At 41.4% G+C, this 18,427-nt stretch overlaps 2 protein-coding genes across 3 annotated transcripts in view; one reads left to right on the top strand and one right to left on the bottom strand.

The window, feature by feature from the left end:
- The window catches only part of tmed6 (transmembrane p24 trafficking protein 6), a 36,364-nt gene that overhangs the window by 11,186 nt on the left and 6,751 nt on the right, over positions 1 to 18,427 (bottom strand). The gene's annotated exons all lie outside the window — the stretch shown is intronic.
- On the top strand, positions 4,545 to 11,541 carry LOC101160750 (mixed lineage kinase domain-like protein). Of its 2 annotated transcripts, none has more exons than XM_004075078.4 (11): positions 4,545 to 4,672; positions 6,417 to 6,854; positions 7,209 to 7,265; positions 8,161 to 8,341; positions 8,548 to 8,651; positions 8,729 to 8,864; positions 8,982 to 9,066; positions 9,144 to 9,289; positions 10,253 to 10,302; positions 10,664 to 10,804; positions 10,914 to 11,541. In XM_004075078.4, exons 2-11 carry the CDS (start codon positions 6,419 to 6,421, stop codon positions 10,958 to 10,960), a joined length of 1,383 nt encoding a protein of 460 aa, XP_004075126.1. In that variant the 5' UTR covers positions 4,545 to 4,672; positions 6,417 to 6,418; the 3' UTR covers positions 10,961 to 11,541. The 2 variants fall into 2 exon arrangements, with proteins under 2 accessions (XP_004075126.1, XP_011480341.1); XM_011482039.4 differs by lacking the exon at positions 4,545 to 4,672 and adding an exon at positions 4,741 to 4,978.

Here is an 18,427-nt window from a genome sequence, read left to right as displayed (position 1 = left end):
CTCAGTGTGAGAAGCAATGTGTATCACAGTAAAGATTTTAATGAACCAGCATTCATCCAACCAAATTTCAATAAGGTGCTTTGTTTCAATGTCATGGTTGCTTCCTTCCTACTCTGTTTACATCCCGTGGTGCCAGCATCAGTTGCCGGTTCCTGGCCCTAGACCAGGGTCCCCTGGGTGTTTTCAGACTGAAATTTTTTTCTGGATTATTGGGAGAAACAAACTCTGAATCACTTCAAAAGAACCAAGTATGTCCTTCTGGCCATTCTGACACTTTAATCCTCAGCCTTCTTAGGGTTAGGGTTGGGGTTAAGGTTACAGCTCTCAAAGACAGTCCAAAATTATGGCTTTTCTCCCAATGCAGATAAGAACAAGGTACAGGCAGGGGCAAATCCAGGGGAGATCAACATCAAGAAAGTGTAGCACTCTTGTCTTTTATTCAGGAGAAGATTACGTTCAACAAAACTTTAAGTACGAAAGTTCTAAGATAAACTATATTTAATAAAGGATCAAATACTTAAATTTAGGATATGCAGCCAAAAGTTTACCATCAGCACGCTGGACCAAACCAATGTCTCTCTTAAGGAACAGATGCAGAGTGATCAAGAGGGAAACAAATTTCCCCTCTTTGTTCTCTCAAGTGGCTATATGCACCGCTTGGGACGTTTCCCTGTATGGCTCAGTTCTCAATGTGTTCAAACCCGGCTGCAAATTAAGCCTCTGATCCTAATTGGTTTAACAGGTGTAAAATATGAGCTGCAGTGTCATCTCTGCAACTGTATGCAGAAAAGCGCCAGAGAGGTGTCAAAACATCAATCTACTTAAAGTTACAAAATTCAGATAAAAATACAATCTTTTAGTCTTTGAAATGAAATACGTTCTATAACATAAGCAAGCTTATGTGAGCTCAGGTTGGAGAGCTGCAGACAACAAACAACTTTCTAGCTGAGAATTAGTGGTGAGCAGAGCAGGTGCACCATAAGGGTAATTATACCTATCTGGGGTCCTGGAGTCGACAGGGGAAGGGGCAGAATCCTGACATAAAACAATCAATAGCTATAATTGTTCACACGTTTATCATAAAACTGATGCAAGTGAAAAAATATATTTATCACATTTGAAAAAAGTGCTTACATTTGACAAAATGACTTAAACAAATCTACTTTCAGTGTCCTCTTTGTAACAAACAACTCCTTGTCAGTAACAAATGCCCATATTCCATATAGGCCCACAAGGGAAACATACTGTTGCCAGTTTAGAGCCAGGAGGCATTCGGGCAAGTTAAACATAGTACATTTGGATGCACACGGACTCACAGGAGAACACTTAAGCAACTAATTATTTAACTTTCCTTCCTCTCACTCAGTATAATGACAATCTCACTTGAAAGTTACCTGGAATGCGTATGGGCTTGTGTGACAGGTTTGATTGAGTTATTTGTTTGAGTTGAAACTTTGGCTACGAATGCCTGATTGTGATACTGTTAACGGAGATTCCAATAACTGTGAACTCCTCAGAGCACCAAACATGGATCGGGGCAATAGGTGAGCGCTGGATGTGTACCAAGGCTGATACCTATGAGGAGCAACAATGACTGCCACTTGTGAGCTTTCCGTTAACACCAGGAGCAGAGAGCCAATTCAAGATGGCGCCAAGTCCACTCATTTTTAAGAGGTCGGTGATAAAACTGGACCCCAAATGATTAATAATTAAAAAGCCAATCAAAAACATCAGGCAAAAGGAATCTTATAAACGTTTAGCCTGCTAGCTGATGCTTCTGACTAAACTTTCTTAAGATAAGATGAGCAGTCAGGGAAACCAAGCAAAAATTGAGGACCCCTAATAACCAAAGAGAAGGATGGGCTTTAAAGACCCACTCCAATGGAATTTGTGTTTTGGTGTTTTAACATGTTCTTGTGGCATTTTCTTATAGTGGGGGAAATATATTTAAAAAATTAAGATTAAAATTGTATTTCTAAGCATTTCTTCGTTAGACTTATGGAGAATCTGGTGCAGACAAAGAATTCTGTGATGTCACAAGGCGTCTGGTGGGCCACAAGCTCCCTGCTTCACCCCCACAAATAGATCCATGTATGTCTTTGTTTCCTCGGCCTTGTTCCCTCAGCCTTTGTTTCCGGGCTCTCATCTGGATGTCAACTGCAAAGCTGGACAGCTTCAATATCGTACACCATTTTTGTTGCACTGCTAATGTTAGCTTGGGGTTGTGAGTGGCTGTAAGCTAGCAGAAGAGAGTGAAAACAAAGGGTTAATGGGATATCAGCGCAAGTTCACTTCACGGCAACAGTCCCGCCCACAACTGACGAACTCCTGCCGCTCTGCAGAAACTATGTCCATGAAACTGACTCTAGGATTTTAGACTTTAGCGAAAAATGGCAGAATCATAATTAAAAGATCATTGGGAAAACTTTACAATAGATAAAAAGATGACTGGAGAGGAAAAGCAAGCAGAAGGCGTGTCTTAGGTTTCTTAAGGTTTTTCGTCACTAGATGTCTCCAAAACTCTGTGTTATTATCATATGACAGTTATCATAAATAAACTCTGTTATCCTGGAATATTCAAACATAATTTTTCTCCTCAAATTTGTTTTTTGTGGAACAATGTTTACATTTTACACAAAAACAAATAAGTGTGTATTTGCATAAATGGTTTGTTACTAAATTAACACTGTGAACTAAATGATCAAGCAGAATGTGATTTTGTGATTTTGTGATTTTTTTTTTAAATAAGTACAATAGTGCTGCTTAAAAAAGAGATTTTAAGCTAATTATCAGATCAGTTTCACATAGTACACATGTGTCAACACAAAATAAAACATTTGGGATCTAAACTAAATAAAATGATTGATTTCAATTGAGAGAATTGGCCTCATTGACGAGAAGTGTACAAACAGGTTTTGCTCAGTTAGATAAATATGGTCTTATTTTGGTAAAAATCAATAGATTGCAAATAGAATGCAGACTTTTTATTGCTAATTAAATGTATATTTAATTAAAAATAAAGATTTTTTTTAATGTTGCATAAATACTAGATCATGCCATATGTATAGATTATCTTTATTGTATTTTTTCTCCTGATATCTGCAGGGAGATGGAGAAAACATTGTACTTGTCTGTGTAGACTGTGTCATGTTTTTCTATAATTTGGTGTTATATACCTTTACAAACATGTTTGGGAAAAACGTTACATTAATTAAACAAATAATCAAATTTATTTTTATTCAATCAATCTTCTTTTCAGAGAAAACACATGTTGTAAATCTAATCATATTTTTGGACAAAATAGTCAGAAAATATCCCCATACTAAAAAAAATGTAAGAAACAGACATAAAAACATTTTGTTTGGATAGGAAAATAAAATGTAGTAATTAATAGTTATCACAATCATTTAGACTATCAGAACAGTTAAATGTATTTCTCTAACTAACAGACTCCTATTACTTTCTTTTATTGATCTATATTATTTAGTGTGCTTTTTCATAAGAGATTTCTGGGCTTGTTTGAGGAAAAAGTTTGTGTAAGTTCTTATCATAAACCGTTCCATGTATTGCTACAAAAAATAAAAAAAAATTGCAGGACCACTCCTTCCTATGCCGCAACAAATGGACAGGTAGAAGGACTGAACCAGATATGACTCTGCATGACTGGGCAGGACTGGGCACGCTCTGCTCTCTAATGCCAGGCAAAGTTGGCAGTCAGAGAATGTGACAGTGATGAAGCAACCTTTGGGAGAGCATCATCACTACTGTAGGCCGCATCAGTAGAGGGCTGACAGTCTGCACTAACAACAGACGCCATTCTGTTGAGGAAATGACATCACCACAACCCAGTGTCTTTTTGTTTACTCTTTATTCAAACATAGACGTGTCTCACACTGAGGAACATAGAATACAATGTACATCAATTTTCAAGATAAACCCTGAGGGGGTGGTAAAATGAAAGAAAAACAGTAGAGGTAAAATGATGTTAATCTATAAAGCTGAGATAAATGATTGGATTTGACTCTTTTATTTGTACTGATGAAACAGAGTGTGAATAACATCTGATTTGTGCTAATAAATCCAACAAATGTGTAGTTTTATTGCTAAATTTAGTTTTATAAATGTAATATTTTGTTAGTACATCAGGAGGTTCACCAAATAGAACTGTAAAGTTCTGTCAGCCAATGTCAGTATTGTCCCAGCAGCTGCTGGGCTCAAGGCCTCAACATGTCAAATTATAACAAAAGTTCGGAATTGAAACTGTAAAACTGAGAACTGAAAGCAAAGAGGAAGAGAAATGGGAAAAACTGGTTGTTAAAAAACTAACTTTTTGACTTGGTAACATTTATTGGATAGTTTTTCTCTCTCTCAATTCTTCAGCATGATGTTGATTTTTTTTTATGTACAATTTAAATTAATTTAAAGATTAATTTTCATATTGAAAACTGTTTTTTTGAGAGGATCTGTGTTTTGCATCCATAATCTGTTTTTTAAATTCATTTTGTGCTGATCCTCACACAGGAGGCCTCCACTGTCAGAAAAACAGGAAGTCCTGTGCAGCAGGGGAGGGGCTTTAAGCTGCTTGTAACAGTTGAACTTGCAGCCCTCTAAGAACCAAAGTATTTCCTGTACACAGTGACTGACAGTGACAGTGACTGAATCCTTCTAATAGGTAAGTTTGTATTCTCTTTAATGCTTGAGGCATTTTTGAGCTGCTGACTAACGGCTTTCTCGTTCATCAGGAGTCCAAAGTCTCTCTTCTTTTACAGCAGCACTTTAACCACCTCTAGCAAAAAGAACTCTATTTAAGTCTTCAGGTATACGTAGTCTAGACTAAAACTGAGGCAGTATACTTCAAATTTATCTTTTGATAGATAATAGCTAGAATAGATAGTAATCTATTAATTGTATACTTAAAACATTCCACTTTAGTCTGAAGAAGTATTCAGTTAGTATACGTCCTACTCTACACCTCCATGTGAGTAGACTGGCTATGCTTTTACTCAAGTATAGTTAGTTTTAAAAAAATTCAAGTGTACTGTTTTTTGCTAAGGGCAAGATTTATGTTTTGTCATCTCATCTATCTTTAATCTGTTTAGTTTGGCTGTATGCTGGCGTTGTTTAAGAAGTGGACGTCTGCTACTGCAGCATCAAGCTGCTGCTGTTTGTGGATCGACCAACCCCTTTTCATGAACATTTACATTTAAAAGAGATAATAATAAACCTCTAGCAACTCGTTGTCTCTTTCTGTAATTCTACCCTCTCCTATTCTTTAGTCGTCCTCCAGCGTCTAAACTCCCCTTTGTTCCCTTTCTTGTACTCTTGTTCTCCATTTTAAATATCCTATTCTTTGTCTCTCTGTTCACTGCTGTCTGGTCCAAAAATAAATGTTTTCAACTGTAAAATAAATAAAGTTAAGCCAAAAAGGGATTCATACAAACTTCAAAATTCATAACCTACTATTATAACAGTAACCTTAGTCCATTTGTTTGCTCAGCTGCTGGACGGGAAGTAAAAAAAGGAAAAAAGCTACATTTTTTGATAGATACAACTTTATCGTTCACAGTCATGACAGAACTGTCTTTATGTAAATCATAAATCAAAATGTGTTTTGTAAATGAGCTCAAGTTAGACCACTGACTGCACATGAGAACTGGACTGAGTGGCCCCTCCCCCATGGGGTTCCAAATAGGAAGTACTTGCTGGCTCCAAGATGCCGAAATCCCATAGATTTCTATAGATAAATCAGCAGCTGTCATTGTATTTATCACAATAACCATTCTTGCCCAGCCTTTTTTAACACGTTTTTGATAATCATAAGTCTTTTCTTTTTCATTTCTCTATTGCAAGGTATTTCAGTTATTAACTGACCAATCAGATGCCTCAATAAAAGAACGTGGTTCTTCAACCATTGAAAGCATTTGACTGACAGCTTCTCCTGAGCCCACTTTCAAGTGGTAGGAATGTGGTCTTCCAACAAGCTCACTTCTGAGTGGCGTGAGTGGTTGCCATAGAAAGGAAGACTCAGATCGACTCGAACCAATCACAGCTTACTGACGTTGTCTGGCTCCAACATGGTGGCGTCCGTACTGCAGAACATGGCGAATTAATTGACTTAATTTGGTCTCAGCTAGAAGTAAGCCATTTTCTAAGGGTGACGTCACACTCACTCCCTTCATTTCTCATATACAGTCAGAGGAGTTGAGCACTAGTCTACAGTGCTAGTACTAGCACTAGTAATAGTCTACAAACAATGTTTCAGTTTCTTACCTGGGTATGTTTATATTTCAATAGTTTAAAACATCTGTAATGTTTTCAGTGTTAGAATAGGTTTCCTTTAGTGGAAAATGTGCTCCCTTTCTGTCTCCTGATGTGACTCTGTTCTGATCTACACGTTGTCTTTTCTCTTCATTCAGCCATGGAAAGCATAGAGCCCATCCTGTCAATTGTTAAAGGCATCTATGATCACGTTGAGGGGGTGAAGGCCAATGAAAAGCGCAGTAGGCGTATTTGTGAGCGAGTCAAAGCCTTGGAGAAGATCATTCGTTCCATTCAAACTCCAAAAAAAGTTTTCGAAACTGAGAATGTGAAGAACATCATCAAGGATCTCACAGTCACTCTAAATGCAACAAAGAATCTCCTGGAAAAACATGCAGATTCAAACTGGATGAAACGCGCCATTAAAAAGGGTTACTATGAAGAAGAGTTCAACCATGTGAATGAAAGGCTCAACGATGCCTTCCAGGCCCTAAGTTTAGCTCTGAACATAGAGCATGAAGACGCAATCTGCAAAGTTTTTGATAAGGTCACTCAACAGATGGAGGATGAAGAAGACAAGAAGAAGGATGAGGAGGGTGAGTGAAGACTTCCATCTGAAGCTTTCCGGCTCATGAGTCCAGCTCTCTAAATGCAGTTCTGTAGAAGTTAAACAGAATTACTTGAAAGAGTTTTTTTGTTTTGTTTTTTTACCCTCTAATATGTATTGTTGACCTGGTGCTACTCTGACATCAGAACCAGAGCTAAACACAAATGTTAGGCTGCCATTTCTGACACATTAGACCTTCTCAAAATTTGTTCCTTGAACTATTTAAGACGAACTTTGTTTTGAAGTTTTTTCAGAGGCCCAGTTCCTATAAGTTTAATTTTAAATGTCTAAAGTACAGAAAACTTGTGTGCTCTTGGTTTCACCCTCACTGTTTGCTCCTCAGAGCTGCTGGATAAGATGACATCATTGCAGAATGATGTAGCTGAAATTCTTTCTCTCTGTGAGTATGCTGTCTATTCTCTACTGTGGAGCGCATGGGAATCTTTCACACACCTAATGAAAGGAGACCCAGTGAGTTCAGAGTTAAAACTTTCTAGACTAAAAGATCCAAGGTGTTACGGAAATGTCCTTCAAAAGTGGACAAAACCAATGAAAAAGCCAGAAGTTTGCAACAACAGGAGAGTCCACCTACCAAATAAAAAATTCCTGGTTTACTGTCATTTTAATTGTCTTTGTCAATGACGAAGACAGAACTATGTTTACACCTCTGCCAAAAAACAAAATTGGTTAACATGTTATTGAAAGCCTGCTGTGGAAATTTGGCCTGCAGCAAATGAACTTCTTATTGTTTAAGTCAAACTTGACTGTGGTGCCATGGTCACTGTACTCTTTAACACAACTAGTCAGTTGGTCCATACTATCAGCTTGTCAAAAGAACATTTATTTTGAACTCTGTTTCAAACAGAGAATTTTGCCATAAAAGATAAACATAAAGATGAAAGTTGCTTTTACTTATCTCTGTCACTTTAAATAAGATTAATGTTTGTTTTTGGAATGACAAAAAGGATCAATGGAAAGAGTCTGCAGTGCAAAGACGTTTTGCCTTTGCACTGCAGTTCTGATTCATTGATTTAGTTCAAGCATTATAGGGCCTATATCATGCAAAATTAATTGTTTGAACTTTGCACTGAATTAGGAGTGAGCAGGAGAAGGCCACGCTTTATGTTCACAGTTGGCCAAAAAAACAGGTGTAGGTGCAGATTCTGACATCTATCCCCTAATGATTTTATTTTTTATTTTAGCTCTTTGAGAAAATTTAACTTTTATGCTAAAAAAGTTGAACAACAAGAATCTTTACAACTACAGTTAAGAATTCTCTGTCTTTTTCTTTTTAGTGAAAACGCAAAAAATGCCTTATGACAAAATTCGGAAGATAAAACTTTCAGAGCTAAAATTTATCCCAGACATCCCCAAAAAACCATTCATGACAACGGAGTCTGCGGAGGTCTTCATGGGAGAGTTTCAAGGGTTTCCTGTTGCCATCAAGAAGTACCTGAAGACGGGTCAAGTATCAAGGTGGGTGCCACTCTAGCATTAGATTAGTGAGAGAGCAGCACAGCAGCTGACGGAAAACTTTATCATCTTCCACATTTGATTATCAACCCATTGATACAGTTGGATCTAAACAACACAGATCTCTCAAGTAATGGAATTGCCTTTTCTAGCCCTGTACATATATGAAAACGGGCTTCTTATTCAATCATGTCCCTTCTCTTCAACAGCTCAGAGGTGGAAACAATTTTCAAAAAGGAAACTGATACGATGAATCGCTTTCAGTCACCCAACATCCTGCGTCTGTTTGGGATCTGCATCATTAATGAAAACTGTAAGTTCTTCATGAGCTCCTCACAGGGCCTGGTACTCACACTGCAGAAAAAATCTAATGGGTTTGAGTGTCTGCAGCTCCACAGCCGGAGTTCCTGGTCGTCATGGAGTACTGTGAAAAAGGAAGCCTTCGGCAAGTTCTGGACTCGGACTGTGAACTATCCTGGACCAGGAAAGCTCGCATGTGTCTTGATGTGGCACAGGGAATCTATAGGTGAGTGTGTTGCTGCTAAAATGTTTAGGTTCACTATGTATTTACTAGAAACATTCTAACCAACACATCAGTGGACAAAACATCTAAAGGGAAAGATGAGAAAATGTTTGATCTCAGGCTGCACCAAGCAGAGCAAAACTTCAAGGTTCATGGAAGCATCAGCAGCAACAAATTGCTGGTGGATGAAGCCTACAGAGTCAAGGTGCGCCACTGAACCAAGACATGCTGGAATATGAAGCATCATAAAGATCTGAAATGATGCATTATTGTCATTTTCAGCTGGGAGGCTTTGAGCTTTCAAAAACAGAGACATCACTTCAAAGGTCGGTGAAAAAAACCGCACTGGAGTCAACTCTGTGCTATGGCGCCCCTGAAATGCTGGATAACCTCAACAAGAAATTCACCAAGGAGTGTGAGATCTACAGGTGAGACCCAGAGTCTGCTAGTTTTCTGGGAACAACAACTGTGGATACAATTTTAATTTCTGTTTAGTTTTTTTAATAGTTTTCTTCTTTTTTTTTACTTTTCCTGTTCAGTAGCTGAGCTAACAGGTAATAGCTGAGAGCCTTTTGTGTTGGACAAATGTTATCGTCACAATGGGGTTATTTAGCTTTGAACACACAGTATGTGTGTAATCCCTTTCTGTGTTAATGCTAAACTTTTGTATTCTTTTAAATTTTTCTGTGTGTATTTTTGAACTGGACAGATGTGGTAACTGGTTGATGACCTCCATTGTTGCTCTTGTCAGCTTCAATCCTGCATGCGTCGTGACGGTCCAACTTTGAGTGGAAATGCTCACCTGAATTGCCTGGACCGGACCGTATCGTAGCACTCAGTAGAAACAAGGCTTTAGGAGGGGGTCAGATTACAAAGCGGCAAAAATTTGCACAAGGTTTATCATTATTAATTTGACACGTGTATGTTTACGAAAACAGCTGGGTCTGTTCACAGATACACTTATCCACACATACCCAAATACTATTAACACATCTTTTGGCTGAATAAACGTTTACACACATGCATATTAACATCTATGTCCCAAAGAGACCTTCAGCTGAACCAGACTGTCAGGAAGAAGAGGGTTCAGCTATGAGCGGACAAGAAAAACTCAGAAACAAGATGGCTTCCTCACAGCATTTATAATACCACTACTTTCATTTTTAACTGTTGGGGATAATGTTGGGTTTTGTGTCTTGCTCAAAAACATAATACTGTCTATCCTGGGACTTGAAACTCTGACCAACCATTGGAACAAAGCCTACTAAATCCACACCTGCACCCCAAACGGGAATATTTATTTGAATTTTAAAGTAAATACATTTGAAAGTACAAATAATGAGAAGCTTTTTTTAACCAAAAGCACTTTTTCTCCCTGACCTCTCCTTCAGCATCGGGATTGTTCTCTGGGAAATTGCAACTCGGAAGAAACCATTTGAAGGTGAATGTTTCTGACAACAGATGCGTCTTCTTTGCTTTGGAAGTGTTGTGACGTGATACCCAAGTCGCACCACCTAAGTCATGCTCAGAACCCGCTTCTACCAGGCCAACCCTCTGCACTCGACACCCAAATTACACCGCAAGACCTCTGATTATGTCTGTACATTGACTTAACATTGAAAGTGGATTCCTGATGTGTGAATCATGCTCAGTGTGAACTCAGCTTTAGTTAATCACTTATGGATGGGCACGGGTTGTCTGCTGCTGAAACCTATGCTCTGTCTGTACTCTTTTCTACCCTTTACAACTTCCATTGATTTTTAAACTGAATTATAATGATGTTGTTTTTCTGGGTCTTTCAGGTTTAAAAGAAGACCTCATTTATCAAAAAGTGTGGACAGAAAAATACCAGGAGCCGCTTCCAACTGATTGCCCTGAAAATCTGCAACAGATGATCATCGCCTGCCGGGCTCACGAACCCTTTGACAGACCATCAGCTGGTGGTAACTGACACGCCTTCATCCGGACGCTTGATACAAACAAACAGGTTTTTGTCTGACTGTACTGACTGTACATTTGACCTGTGTTTGCTCTCATTCCTTTTTCCTGCAGTGCTCATGGATAAACTGCGCTTAGTGGTGGCCCAGTTGGAGGAGTGACAGTCAGAGGAATCAAACATGCAGCTCAGAGCTCTGTTCAGGGTGTTCTAGAGCTTTTTATCTTTGTATTTTGAACATGTACATGTGCTTACTACACAAAGGGAATAGCTTCACACGAATTAAAAATTCTAAACCAGGGGTGCTCATTACTGCGATCAGGATCGACCGGTTGGTCTTCAAGGACATGAAGGTAGATCGCAGGCCAGTAAAGATAAATAACCAAAGAAATATGCATATGTATTTCAAAAAAATCCGTCAGCGAATCAAAATCCTCAGCCAATCGAACATCCTCTAAGGCCCAGATCGCCCCGCATGCGTCCTCGATCTGGAGTCGCCCCTTCTGACCCAGCTGTCCTGCCATGGTGCCTCCTGCCGGCTGCACAGTTCCCAGCAGATGGATCTGAGCTCACTAAGGCAGTTGTGTTTTCCTGTTGCGCGCGCTTCTCGAGCGCTGCCCACGGAGCCAGCCACGCTTTAGAAATGCCATGCTCCCCCCATTGCATGGTTTACATTAGAGCATAAAACGCGATAGTCACTGCTTTCTGATTTTGTAATAAAACGCCTCATCTGTTAACGCAAAAGTATCTCCTAACATATGTTTGTGTACTCTTACTGTGTATTTTTTTAATTATCAGTAAAAAACAATTTTATATACTAATAGTTCATAATAGTATGTTTATTAAACAGTCCTGTAGTCTCAAAATACTATACCATTCTGTTCGAAACTCAACCTGCAAAAGTGCACGCTCAGTGGCAGGGTCAAAACAGCCAAGCTGACCCACCAATGCTAGAAACTGAACAGTACTGGAAAAGTACATGTGAGAAAGAGACAGCACATAACAGCAATGCACAGTGGCTGGTCTCTCTGAGAAAAGAACATAGCAACCTCCCTGAACAGAATCCAGTAATCATCACAGTGGCAGACATCCAAGAAAGAGTCTCAGGTATGAAGAACTGGACAGCACCGGGCCCTGACATGATACATGCCTACTGGCTAAAGAACTCCACGAGCGCCTGGCAGCACAAATGAACCAGCTGCTAAGAGATGGGACTCACCCCGAATGGCTAATAGAAGGGCGAACAATCCTGCTCCAGAAGGATCCCTCAAAGGCTGCAGTCCCATCCAACTACCGGCCAATAACCTGTCACTCCACAACATGGAAGCTCATGTCAGGCATCATTGCAACCAAGATAAATAGGTACATGGATCAATACATGAGCAACACACAGAAGGGCATTGGTAGAGACTCCAGAGGAGCCAAACACCAACTCCTGGTTGACAGAACAGTCGCTCAAGACTGCAGGTAACGACACACCAAACTCTGCACAGTTTGGATTGATTACAAGAAAGCCTATGACTCGATGCCCCACACGTGGATCACTGAATGGAGCTGTACAACATCAACAGGACTCTAATAGCCTTCATTGGAAATTCGACGAAGCTGTGGAAAACCACACTTGAAGCCAATGGGAAGCCACTTGCACAAGTGTCCATCAAATGTTGGACATACCAAGGTGATGCTCTGTCCCCACTGCTGTTCTACATATAGGTCTGAACCCCCTCAGCCAAATAATCAACAAGACTGGCTATGGATACGACTCAAAAATGGGGCCAACATCAGTCATCTCCTCTACATGGATGACATCAAGCTATATGCTAAGAGCGAGCGTGACATTGACTCCCTGATCCACACCACCAGGATCTAGAGTACTGACATTGGGATGTCATTCTGGCTCGAGAAATGTAGCTGGATGGTGACAAAGAGAGGCGAGGTAGTCCACGCAGGAGGGGTCTCATTCCCAGAAGGAACAATAGCAGAGATTGAGGACAGTTACAAGTACCTTGTGTAGCACTTGTGTCAACTTAACCAGCAAAAGCTACACAAAGTTACTAGGTTCTATTTACGAAGAGAAGAAAAAAAACAACAATGTGTTTAAATAACAGAGGGCAGGTTTATTCCATTACCTTTCACAACACAAAATAGAACAACAACATAAACAATAATTTCTTCCTAAACTGAATTTCTTTTACAAAATAAATCAGCTTTATAAAAACATAGTATAAAATAAATTGTTCTTTGTTTCGTTTGTGCACTCAATTTGTTCTCTACCCGGGTAGGATAAGTGAATGTGCATAGGAATATTCCTTATCTCTTGTCCTGTCAGATTGGGTTCAATCCTGTTGATGGGAATCAGTAACAGCTGGCCACACTGTACTTCAATCTTCAACAGGATACTCTCGTTCTACGCCTGGCTCGCCATCGACTTCCAACGAAGAATTGTAGTCCGAGCTACATTGAGGGTCATCAAAACAATTCGGAGTTTCCAAGAATTCTTAAACACGATACGTTCACAACGTAGCCGCTCTGAAAATGTTCTTTCGGCACACAACGTAACCGATCTCAAAAAAACAAAAAGTAGCTTCTTTTAAGTCTTCAACTTATTTTTTTTCTTCCGTCTATAACACTGCTGATCTTTCTCTGCCGGTCACGCAGCTCCTTCTCTGCCTCGTGCTTGCAAGAAAAAAAACACGCAGACACAAGATGGCACCCTCCACAGAGCCCTGCATGGTATGCCTGGAGGGCCAAACCATCTCTACCGCAAATGAAAAATTAACACTTTAATTGCCAATAGGAAAATTAACCCTTTAAAAACCTGTAGCAAAAATAAATGCTTTTTATAAGTGGGCTACACCTGGAATTCCGCAGGCAAATAGCAACCTGGAGCAGGCAACAAGGAAAGTTGCAACAGCTAAATACCTCCAACGAGTAAGGCAAGTCCTGAGAAGCCAGCTCAATGGCAAAAATAAGACCCGGGCAATAAACAGCTACGCACTGCCAGTTATCAGATACCCTGCAGGAATAATAAGATGGCCAAAGGAAGAGATACAGACCATGGATGTTAAAACACGAAAGCTCCTCACCATGCATGGAGGGTTCCATCCCAAATCCAGCACCCTGCAAGGAAGCAGGCTGAGGACTAGTGAGCGTAGTCGCCACTATCCAGGATGAAACATCAAAGATGCATGAATACATCAAGCTCAAGGCCCCAACTGACAGTGTGCTCAATTAATGTCTCAGGCAATGAAGAGTAAAGGATACAGTGCTGGAGGACAGATCCTCATGGGAGGACAAACCCCCTGCATGGGATGTAGCACCGGGCCATAACTGAAGTGGCTGATATCAAGGAATCCGACCAATGGCCAGAAAGGGCTGGCCTACAGGACAGCACTGAAGAACTCATCCTGGCAGCTCAGGAACAAGCTCTGAGCACCAGAGCAATAGAGGCTCAGATCTACCACACCAGACAAGACCCAGGGTGTAAGCTGTGCAAAGAGGTACCTGAAACAATCCAGCACATAACTGCAGGGTGTAAGATGCTGGCAGGTAAAGCATATATGGAGCGCCACAATCAAGTGGCTGGAATAATATACAGGAACATGTGTGCAGAATATGGAATGGAAACCCCAAGGTCAAAATGGGAAACACCTCATAAGGTGGAAGAGAATGAGAGGGCAAAGATCCTGTGGGACTTCCTATTCCAGACTGATAGAATGGGAATGGCGAACCAACCCGACTGTCATGATACGAACGTGAGTTCAAAAAATGACCCAGATGCTGGAACCCGGAAAGAGGCTTGACACAACGGTAGATTTCAATGGTTTAATTTAAACCAGAACTTGACAGAGCTTCCTTCCAGGAAGAGTGAGCGTGAGCAGGCTGGAGGAATCTTGAACTGGAATCTCCTTGAGGGGAAACAGCGGCGGGAGCGAGGCTTGGACCAAGACGAGGCGAGGCGCTGGCTGGAGGCTATTTGAGACGGCGTGGGCGAAGCTTGAACCAAGGCGAGGCGAGGCGGCTGGCTGGAGGTTCTTGGGTTCGGCGTGACTGCAGCGTAGGAGGACTGCGACCAGGTGAGGATCCAGAAGGTTAACGTCCTGTGGCAGAGCGAGAAATATCATGAGCTTGAGTCTACAAGACTTGAGACAAAAACATGAGCTGACCAGACTATGCACCATAGGAGGAACAACGAACTGGCACCGGCTGATGATCCAGGAGGAGCTTATGAAGGAAGGTGTAGATGAGGTGAGTGGATCCAGCTGGTCGCGTCCAACACAGGAAGGAGGGGGGAGGAGGGAGTAGCTGCCAGGCCATGACAGTACCCCCCCCTCAACGACCGCCACCAGGCGGTCCAGGGCGACGATCAGGATGGGCAGCATAGAAGTCGCCGATGAGGGTATGGTCCAGGATGAGCGAACGCGAGATCCACGAACGTTCCTCTGGACGATACCCCTCCCAATTCACCAAGAACTGGACCCCACGACCCCGACGCCGAACGTCCAAGATCTTGGAGACAGTGAAGGCGGGGGCCCCATCGATGGTACGGGCGGGTGGCGGGGAAGTGGCCGGCGGGCACAAAGGGCTCTCGGAAACAGGCTTGATCTGTGACACATGGAATGTGGGGTGTATTTGCAGAGCCGCCGGCAGACGAAGTCGAACACAGGTCGGATTAATGACCCGGTCGATCGTATATGGCCCAATGAACTTGGGCGACAGCTTGCGAGAGGACGCCTGGAGAGGGACATTACGGGAGGACAGCCACACCTTTTGACCTGGCTGGTATTCGGGACTCACCCCCCTGTGACGGTTGGCAATCTGGCGGTTATTCTCAGCGGTGCGGACGAGAGCGGCCTTGGTCTGCAGCCAGATCTCCTGACAGCGCTGCAGATGGAGCTGGATAGAGGGAACCGCCAGATCCAATTCCTGGGAAGGAAACAAGGGGGGTGAGTAGCCCAGCGAGGCTTCAAAAGGTGACCGTCCCGTGGCTGTAGAGGTGTGGGAATTATGGGCATATTCTGCCCAAATCAGATACTTGGACCAGTCAGCATGGTTCTGAGCTGCCAAGCATCTGAGGGCGGCCTCTAGCTCTTGGTTCGCCCGCTCCGCTTGACCGTTAGCCTGAGGATGGTACCCTGAAGTCAAACTGACCGTGGCCCCCAGGGCGGAGCAGAACGCTCTCCAAACTTGGGATGTAAACTGGGGGCAACGATCTGACACAATGTCACAAGGGATCCCATGATGTCGGAAGACGTGGTTGACGAGGGTGTCGGCGGTCTCCGTGGCTGTGGGAAGTTGAGGGAATGGAATAAACTGGGCGGCTTTGGAGAATCTGTCTATGACGGTTAGTATGACCGTATGGCCCTGTGAAGGTGGAAGTCCTGTGATAAAGTCCACCGCTATGTGGGACCAGGGACGGCTTGGGACTGGCAAGGGTTGTAGAAGTCCAGAGGGAGGTCTGTTGGAGGTCTCGGAACGGGCACACGTGCTGCAGGCCGCAATGTACTCTTTAACATCGCGTTCCAAGGTAGGCCAGAAAAAACGACGCTTGAGCAGACGAATGGTGCGATAAACCCCTCCGTGGCAGGCGATACGTGAGGTATGACCCCAGGCGAGGACGTGCATATATATATATATATACTGAATATATAAATATATATATCTACACACACACAGGTAGATCTTTAAGACAGTTGTCTTCTCAAAAGTACCTCAAATGCCAAAGAAGTGTGGACACCCATGTGCTAAACCTTTATTGATAATAACGCATGTTAAATTCTTACGTAAACCTTGTGCTATCTTAGATGATCCAACCCTTACATTGACGTGTTCTCCCTACCATGATAAAGGTGGATAAAGGTGGAAAGATTTCATGTGATCCATGGACACCAGTGAAGATCACAAATCATTGAAGAAAAAAGTTCAGCGCACTGTTTAGTGGGTCTAGATGACCCAACTCACAATGTTGAAGTGCCTAGGATAGCACAAGGGTTAAACAAAACTTAGTAACAAAATATAAAGTATTTGTGCTAATATCCTGAAGAACACCCAGTCCACAGTCTGCACTTATATCTGTGAAGCACTTTTAAACTATAAAGAACTTCGTCTGCGGGTTTCTTTAACAGAAGCAGAGTTTACTGTTCAACTGCAAATCTATCATTTAGGCTGCAGATTCGATTTATATCGTTTTGTTGGAGTTTACGAAGAAGCCAATAACTAAAAGGTAATGAAGGGTTTGTTCATGTTTAACTTATTTCTTTATTTTTGTGTATATCAATTTTGGATTTTTAAAAATATTTTATAATCCCTTTTAATTTGAAATTCTTCAATTGTTAAATTCTTCGAACCATCAGCTCCTTAAGCTGCTTGTAATTTTAGTCGTGGTGGTCAGGCAGGAGTTCCATTAGATGGTGGCATCGGAGCATTGTAGACCTGGGTTTTTCTGCTTGGTTCAACATGGTCGGCTGATGTTACAATCAGGCAAGCACGCAGATGCAGGAAAAAACCACAGGCAAAGATGTAACGGAGTCCAGAGAATTCATTTGCAAAGAATTCACCACATGTAGAGGAAAAAAACAAAGCAGCAAATTAATAAACTCAAAGGTCCATAGAAACGGGGTTAAATGTCAGAAGAACGCTAGACAAGCTGACGGTATGGGCACAGAGATAATAATGAGCAAAGTGCAGACAGTGTGACTGCTCAACAGGAACTACAGGTGAATGGGTGGGGTCACAGCCAGCCTGAACAAAAACCCAAGAAAAGAGAAATGTTAGAACATGAGAAAATATAAAAAGGAAACGAGATATAAATAACAGATTTCTTTCCACTTACCTTTACATTACCTGTAAAAACACTTGCATTTAACCAAAATAAACTTTTGTTACTGACTAAATATTTATTTTCCACCATAATTTAAAAATTAATTCTTTAAAAATCAGATAATGTGATTTTCTGGATTTTGTTTTCTCATTTTGTCTGTCATAGTTGAGGAATACCAATAATGAAAATTACAGGCCTCTCTCATCTTTTTAAGTGGGAGAATTTGCACAATTGATGGCTGGCTAAATACTTTTTTGCCCTACTGTACGTGTCCATTGCATGAGACAAAAAGATTGCACATGGCCTTACCAGCTGCACAAAGGCAAGAACCCCTTACCCTTGCTATAGGCACTTTAACATTGGGAGTGGGGTCATCTGGACCCTGCAAAACAGTGCGCTGAACCTTTTTTCTTCAATGATTTGTGATCTTCACTGGTGTCCATGGATTACATGAAATCTTTCCACCTTTATCCACCTTTGTCATGGTAGGGAGAACACGTTAATGTAAGGGTGGGGTCATTTTGACCCCACATGATAGCACAAGGGTTAACAGCACAACTGGCTCTGAATCATGCAGTTTAACCTATAACATACAGGTATACAGTGCCTTTAATAGATTTAAGAAGGTAAGAATGTCAGTTCATTTTTTAAAGCTAATAACATTTTTAAATTACTTTGATGATTCATTGCAAGCATATCATGCATTACCAACGTTTATTTTAATTTTGATTCTAACCACTTATGGAACTGCATCCATTCTTCCTCTGAAGAACACCCAGTACTCACATGTAGTAGCACATTCTGTATGAT

This window comes from Oryzias latipes, chromosome 12 (assembly GCF_053564925.1).
Source record: "Oryzias latipes strain Hd-rR chromosome 12, Olatipes_Hd-rR_3.1".
NCBI lineage: Eukaryota > Metazoa > Chordata > Actinopteri > Beloniformes > Adrianichthyidae > Oryzias > Oryzias latipes.
The sequence above is the reverse complement of the archived record's forward strand: the minus strand, read 5'-3'. Positions and strand labels throughout refer to the sequence as shown.

What these genes read in the sequence shown, in the direction of transcription:
- LOC101160750 (XM_004075078.4), top strand. Translation starts at nt 6,419, where the DNA reads ATGGAAAGCATAGAGCCCATCCTGTCAATTGTTAAAGGCATCTATGAT. An exon ending in AAGGAGTGTGAGATCTACAG is followed by an intron (nt 9,290 to 10,252) that starts GTGAGACCCAGA and finishes CCTCTCCTTCAG; the next exon opens with CATCGGGATTGTTCTCTGGG. An exon ending in TGACAGACCATCAGCTGGTG is followed by an intron (nt 10,805 to 10,913) that starts GTAACTGACACG and finishes TTTTTCCTGCAG; the next exon opens with TGCTCATGGATAAACTGCGC.